General features: G+C 36.7%; 1 protein-coding gene across 1 annotated transcript; it reads left to right on the plus strand.

Annotated features, from left to right (window-relative positions):
• Positions 1-1,685: 1,685 nt before the first annotated feature.
• On the plus strand, positions 1,686-6,172 carry LOC121372039. Its single transcript, XM_041498283.1, has 3 exons — positions 1,686-1,847; positions 5,089-5,181; positions 5,969-6,172. Exons 1-3 carry the CDS (start codon positions 1,701-1,703, stop codon positions 6,071-6,073), a joined length of 345 nt encoding a protein of 114 aa, XP_041354217.1. The 5' UTR covers positions 1,686-1,700; the 3' UTR covers positions 6,074-6,172.
• The last annotated feature ends 1,860 nt before the right edge of the window (positions 6,173-8,032 follow it).

Genomic DNA, 8,032 nt, shown 5'->3' on the forward strand with positions numbered 1-8,032 from the left:
TGTGTCTTTTTATCTATTGCCAATAAAGATGTTGTATTTTGTTGGGTGCCCAGCCATGTTGGTATCAGGTGTAATGAAAAGGCAGATTCTGCTGCCAAGTCTGCTTTGGATTTGCCTCATGCTAGGGTTGGTGTACCGTATACTGATTTTAAACTTAGTATCAACCAATTTATCTTTTCGACTTGGCAACATGATTGGGACGGTGCGGTTGCGAACAAGCGTCATGTTATCAAGCCAGTCTTGGGAGAGTGGCAGTCCTCCTATAGACAGTGTAGGAAGGATGAAATAGTCTTGTGTCGTGCTCGCATCGGTCATATTTACTTGACCCATTCATTTATTTTGAAGAAGGATCCTCCACCTCAGTGTGAGCACTGTCAGTGTACTCTGACGGTGCTCACATTTTGGTGGAGTGTACCCATCTGAAAGAAACTAGAAAAGATATATTTGGACCACGACATGTGATGGAATACTTTCGATTCCATCCAGAACTTATTTTACAGTTACTACGTGATAATGCGTTCTATTATAAATTTTAAATATTATCTAACTGTGATATTTGTATTTTTCACAGTTCTTTACACTGTGTTTTAATTTAACTGTTGAATTTTTATCTTGATGTTGATCATCAATTGTTTTGCATTTACCATAGTTTGACACCCAATAGCCGATGTATTTTTCGTGCTGGGGTGTCGTTAAACATGCATTCATAGTGTTGCTTTCATCTTTTTATACATGTAGAATATTTTGATGTTGAATCTCAACGAGATCCATTTTCTGGATAGCATTTGATCCAAGAAGAGGCATAAAATCATCATCGACAACTACAAATTTCACTCGGTATCTTGCTTTTGTCTTCGGATTTTTTTTTAGCATTTTAGCAATAATGTACAAAAAAGTAAAGTTTGTTTTATTTAACGACGCCACTAGAGCACATTGATTTTTTTTAATCTTATCATCGGCTATTGGACGTCAAACATACGGTCATTCTGACACTGTTTTTTAGAGGAAACCCGCTGTAGCCACATAGGCTACTCTTTTACGACAGGCAGCAGGGGATCTTTTATTTGCGCTTCCCACAGGCAGGATAGCACAAACCATGGCCACAAACAAAACATATATACATACATACATATATATATATATATACATACATATATATATATATACATACATATATATATATATATATATATATATATATAGATATAGATATAGATATAGATATAGATATAGATATACATACATACACATACACATACACATACACATACACATACACATACATATGTATATGTAATATTATGTTATATTATATTGAAAAAGATATACATGTGTGTGTGTGTGTATATATATATATATATATATATATATATATATATATATATGTATGTATGTATGTATGTATGTATGTATGTGTGTGTGTATGTATGTATGTATGTATGTATGTATGTATGTATGTATGTATATATTATATATACACACACACAGTATATTAGTGGATGCGAAACTATTTTTTTTTATCAAAAAGCACGTGTGCAAAAACAGCTTGTGCAACACATTTCTCATATCACTAACACTAAAACACCTTTTTTCTGTTTTTGTTGATAGGTGTGAGGCATGATGTAAAGTGATACTTTGTATATGACGCTTCACACGTGATAACGATCCTTGACGGCACCAGCCGGACGTTTTAGTGCCTGATGTCGCCTCGCCTCTCACTTCGGAGGGTGCGAGGATTGACACCCGTCTACAATAAATCTGACTGTTGCCGGGGTGTGGACATAGATACGACTGCACCTAGAAACCAGAGCTTAACGATACCACAGCGTACACACCCGAATATGCAAGTAAGTTGATTTATATTATACCTGTGTACAGATGTTTATCCCTTTTGTAACATTGTTTATTATTTTTAGGTGGTTTTGTTTGATGTTGTTTTGTGTGTGCTGGGTAATATTTATTTTATGAAATGCCAGTTACAATTTTTTATTTTTTAAAGGTACGCATGCATATACATACATATTATATAATTGTAAATCTGCATATAATATACCCACCAGCAGGTTAATATTTACATGGAAATATAAAAAAAATTTAAAAAATTAAACATAGACATATATTTACAAATACACTTAATATGCATACAAACAAAACAGGTTAAGGATACTCTTCATTATAACAATTCATGAAAAACAAATGGTGAATTAGGTCGGGGGGGGGGGGGGGGGGGGGCAGATTTTTTGTATCGGCTTTGTTGCTTGAAATAGTAATGTTTTCACATAAACTGACTTTCCTGCCCCTGACAGGCGTGCGCTACAACAGTTTGTTCTGAATATGAAGTAAAACCCTATGACCTGACCTGACCTGTCATAAACTGATCTTATCTGGTGACAAATTATAAATTATAGCACAGGGAAAGAAAAAAGAAAGAAAGGAATGTTTTATTTAACGACGCACTCAACACATTTTGTTTACGGTTATATGGCGTCAGACATGGTTAAGGACCACACAGATTTTGAGAGGAAACCCGCTGTCGCCACTACATGGGCTACTCTTTCCGATTAGCAGCAAGGGATCTTTTATTTGCGCTTCCCACAGACAGGATAGCACAAACAATGGCCTTTGTTGAACCAGTTATAGATCATTGGTCGGTGCAAGTGGTTTACACCTACCCATTGAGCCTTGCGGAGCACTCACTCAGGGTTTGGAGTCGTGTATCTGGATTAAAAATCCCATGCCTCGACTGGGATCCGAACCCAGTACCTACCATCCTGAAGACCGATGGCCTAACCACGACACCACTGAGGCCGGTTATAGCACAGTGAATGCTATAGAAGCACAATGACTTCTGGAAATAATTAGTTATAAATTATTGCACAATGAATACTATAGAAGCAGTTTTTCAACAAAAACAAAAATATATATATATATATAGGACATGTACAGTGAAGAAAGGAAGGACATATTTTATTTAACGACGCACTCAACACATTTTATTTACGGTTATATGGCGTCAGACATATGGTTAAGGACCACACAGATATTGAGAGAGGAAACCCGTTGTCACCACTTCATGGGCTACTCATTTCGATTAGCAGCAAGGGATCTTTTGTATGCACCATCCCACAGACAGGGTAGTACATACCACGGCCTTTGATATACCAGTCGTGGTGCACTGGCTGGAACGAGAAATAGCCCAGATGGGGCCACCGGCGGGGATCGATCCCAGACCGACCGCGCATCGAGCGAGCGCTGTACCACTGGGCTACGTTCCGCCCCTGGCTAGAACGAGAATGTACAGTGAATGCTCGTGAAACAATACACGTATTTAATATACAATAGATAAATGCGATCATGCGTTAAGCTGAATATTCTAGTTGTTTTCTTTATCATGAGTTTATGGTCAAATATTGGAATATCCAATACGATACAATACAATACAACAGACACGGATGCAGGATTTCTGAAAGGGGGTGGGGGGGGGGGAGGTCCAAATGTGATGACTCTTATAGCTGAACACATCATGCTCGTATTTACAAAAAGGGGGGGGGGGGTCCGGAAACCTGGATCCGCTACTGTACAATACAATACAATTTTTATTGCAATCATTGTATAAGTTCACTGGCTAAGGGGACAGATTCCTATTTAAATAGAAAGAAAACATAAGAACTAGTTATAACAACAGTACTACTCATTGCATATACTGTAACTTCTGTTCGTTATCGATTATGTCAGATATTGTGATGTCATAAATAAATAGTAAATGGATGTTAAATGGCAACAAAAGTAATATGTATGAAGAGGATAAACGCAAATAGTGGAAATATATCAGATTTACCGGAACATATATATATATGTGTGTGTGTGTGTGTGTGTGTGTGTGTGTGTGTGTGTGTGTGTGTGTATACAAAACAAATATGGAGTTATAAGACTCCATCATATGCGATCATGTGGGATAGAAAAAGTACACCCGTGGTGGTGAAAATTTCGACCTGGGACGAGGTTTGTTATGACTCATCTCTCCTTTTACTCAGCGCGCCTCTTACAGCTGAACACATCATGCTCAAATTTACAAAATTTACATGTATGTATATATATATATATATATATATATATATATATATATATATGTAAATTTACATATATGTAAATATATGTAATATATATATATATATATATATATATATATATATATATATATATATATATATATATATATATATGTGTGTGTGTGTGTATATAATACAATTTTTATTCCTAATATATGATATTGACGATACCGAAAAACACTCCGGTAATAACCTATATATGTATACATGTATATATATATATATATATATATATATATATATATATATATATATATATACCGGTTTATATTATTTATGTATGTATGTATGTATGTATGTATACAAAACAAATGTGGAGTTATAAGACTCCATCATATGTGGGATAGAAAAAGTACACCCGAGGTGGTGAAAATTTCGACCTGGGACGAGGCTTGCCACCACCGAGGGTGTACTTTTTCTGTCCCCCATGACCACATATGATGGAGTCTTTTTCTCTCATTCATTCGGTAAATAAACCATTATTTTACACGAACAGACAAAGGTGGCTGAACAGTTAACTTTTTTATTTGACCATTTTATCATAAATAAACTGCACTATCGTATTTACCGTGTTTGTTTCATGTGTTAACTACAAATTAACAAGATAGCTTTTAAAATGAAGGTTTTAATAAAAAATATTAATTTAAAACTGTGTCTAATGACCTCATGTCACCACCTCACATTAATATGATGTCATATATTACCACCGACGTCGTGTTAAACGCAAGCGCGTGATATCCCATGTATAGAAATTTCTTACATGGCTGTCTTTCATGGGATAGCTCTGTTCCATATACCTGAGGATGAGAGAAAGAAATTTCTTACATGGCTTTCTTTCATGGGATAGCCCTGTTCCATATACCTGAGAATGATATATATATATATATATATGTCAACTCTCTAAGTGTGGGGGTGCATCTCAAACCCCATTATCATACAACTACTATGTTATGACACGATTTTTGGTTCTTTATTGCAGGTAAAACTGGTTTTGTTTTTGGTTGTGTTGATAACAATTCAACATGCATGTACAAGTTCATTCATTGGAAGGCGTATAGTATCCAAGAACATGGTTAGTATAGTTTATATATATATTTGTAATTACATACCAAAAAAAAACCTATATCTAGTTTAATTATTGAAACAGAAATTAATTAGAGTTTGTTTGTATTCCTGCATAGCGTCGACTGTCGATAAATGTTAAATGTGTGTATCCATGACATCAAAAAAGAAACCCATAATATATACTAAAAGGCAAAAGTTATTGTGACACACAAAACACAAAGATATTTGATGATACGTTTTTACTGCCGTGTATGAAACGTTATAACATGGAAATGTCCGAAGGTATGAAAACGAGCAATAGTCCATGAAAACGGCGCACCTGTCATATGTAAATGAGCCGCATCACTAGAGGGGGTCCAGAGCGACGTTCACACAGTCAGTAGCGAGTGTGTCCACCTTGAGCATTGATACAGGCCTGGCACCGTCGGCGCAAAGCATGCAATCGCTGCAACAACTGCTTGGTTGCATTTCTTTGAGCTGTTTCATGCACATTTTCTCTGGTTTACATCCATAAATCCATTCACAAATTTATTACTCCAAACAATCCATGTCACAATAACTTTTGTCTTTGAGTATATAATACGGTTTCGCCAATTGAGGCGGGACGTAGCCCAGTGGTAAAACGCTCGCTTGATGCTGTTGATAACCTTAGAATCGGTTTGGGGTTTTTGTTTTTGTTGGAGTTTTTTTTTATGCGTACGTTTTCCCACCTTCCGTGCCCGCGCCGCAAACATGACAGCCAAACAGCCGCATGTTGTATGTGTTAAATAGGTATTTCTTTCCTCTGATTGCAGGTGGAGAGGGATGCAGATGTGGAGCTAGAGGATGTGGAAGAGGATCTGCAGCAGCTGGCCCAGTTCATGGAGTCTCAGAATCGCTATGACGACACTGTCAATTAGCACTCATCAACTTTTAAACTATCCTGTATGTTCATGTCAACAAAATTAACAGCTGGACTACTGACCAACATACAGTAATAAAAATAGTGTTGATGAGTTGATGCTTGTTTTGTTGTTGTTTTGGGCTGGTGATGGGGCGTGATTTCTTTCTTCTTCTTTTTTCTTTTTCTAAATTGGGTGGGGGTTATGGGATTTGTTTTGGTGTTTTTGGTGGCAGCGGCAGTTTTGGGGGTTGCTCTATTTTGTAAACGATGAACTATCTATACTAGACCTTGCTACTAAAGGAAAAATGTAGCGGGTTTCCTCTGTAAAACTATATGTCAGAATTATCAAATGTTTCACATCCAATAGCCGATGATTAATACATCAATGTGCTCTACTAATGTCGTTAAACAAAACTAAGTTTTTAACTGAGCCAGTCCTATCAGGACTATTTTAATAATGTATACTTTTTGTCTGTTCTTTATCACCCCAAAAAGGTGTTGCATACTAGCTGTTTTTGAACTAAATGTGTACATATCCTTAAAATTTCTTTTTCTTTTTCTTTTGTTTTTTTATGTACAAAATAATACGGAGGTAAAATTTACTTAGGGCTGCTAAAAGCAAAACGATGACCAGAAACGCATTGACTATAGAGCCACTGGAAATATAAACACGAAAATGTATGTAATTTTAGTTGTTAAAGAAGCCAACCATCACCGCCACCTCCCACCCCTACCCCCATTTCAGATGAGAGAGAGGGGGCGGGACGTAGCCCAGTGGTAAGGCGCTCGCTTGATGCGCGGTCGGTTTGGGTATCGATCTCCGTCGGTGGGCCCATTGAGCTATTTCTCATTCCATCCATTGCACCACGACTGGTATACCAAAGGCTTTGGTATGTGCTATCCTGTGTTGGATGGTGCATATAACAGATCTTGCTACTAAACAAAAATGTTTCGGGTTTCTTCTCTAAGACTGTCAAAATTACCAAATGTTTGATATCCAATAGCGGATGATTACTAAATCAATAGGCTCTAGTGGTGTCTTTAAATACCTTGAGAGTCAGTGTTTTTAAGTGGTGCTTGTGGGTGGGTGGGGTGGGGGGGGGGGGGGGGGGGGGGGGGGAGGGCAATAATTAGGGTCGTTATTACGCAAGGCCCGAGACGTCTAGCTAACGAACTGGGTCGATTTAAACTCCTTTTCTTGACATCTGAATCGCAAAATTAGCCATTTGTAAACAACATTTTAAAAACTGTTTTACGAATTATTTTGCATAGTATTAACACAGTGTAATTTTCTTTCTGTTCTTTTACCAAACAGAAGTCACAAGTTGGTGATGGGTTTTTTTCTTATTTTCTTTTCCAACAAGAAACATGATTAACAAGTTAACAACATGGTGATACAGATAATATACAAATCTAACCTCTTAGGTGAACGATATGGAGTTGACACTGCGACCGAGACTTCCCAAAAGAATGACAGCAGAGCTATCCTCATTGGGTTTCCCCTTCGGTCTCTCTGGGTCTATATATGTTCATGTATAGCAAAATGAATATTTATAATGTTTGTTGCCGTGGGTTATAGTCCTTAGCTGATAAGCTGGCGGCAATAATTAAAAGCCCCAAGAACATTTTAAAATTACTTTGCTTTAAACGTGATTTTTTGGCACCTGAATCGTAAAATTAGCCATTTTTAAACAATTTTTTTTTTACTATTTTAAGTATTATTTTGCATAGTATTATAACCCGGTCAAGAATGTTTTTAAACTATTAATTAGATAGCCTTAGACGCGATTTCTTAATTAGATATTGTGTTATAACAGGTTTAATTTTGTTCCTAGTGTCTTCATGGACATTATGGGCTAAGTATGCTTGAATTTGATAGTACATTAATTTTTATATGAAAAACACAAAAATATTTTTTGGAAAAAGTAGGTCCCTAGCCGCATACCCCCCCCCCCCCCCCCACCCCACCCCCCCC

Source organism: Gigantopelta aegis, chromosome 4, assembly GCF_016097555.1.
Source record: "Gigantopelta aegis isolate Gae_Host chromosome 4, Gae_host_genome, whole genome shotgun sequence".
In the NCBI taxonomy this organism is placed as follows: Eukaryota; Metazoa; Mollusca; class Gastropoda; order Neomphalida; family Peltospiridae; genus Gigantopelta; species Gigantopelta aegis.

What these genes read in the sequence shown, in the direction of transcription:
- LOC121372039 (XM_041498283.1), top strand. Translation starts at nt 1,701, where the DNA reads ATGTCGCCTCGCCTCTCACTTCGGAGGGTGCGAGGATTGACACCCGTC. An exon ending in GTACACACCCGAATATGCAA is followed by an intron (nt 1,848 to 5,088) that starts GTAAGTTGATTT and finishes TCTTTATTGCAG; the next exon opens with GTAAAACTGGTTTTGTTTTT. An exon ending in GTATAGTATCCAAGAACATG is followed by an intron (nt 5,182 to 5,968) that starts GTTAGTATAGTT and finishes CTCTGATTGCAG; the next exon opens with GTGGAGAGGGATGCAGATGT.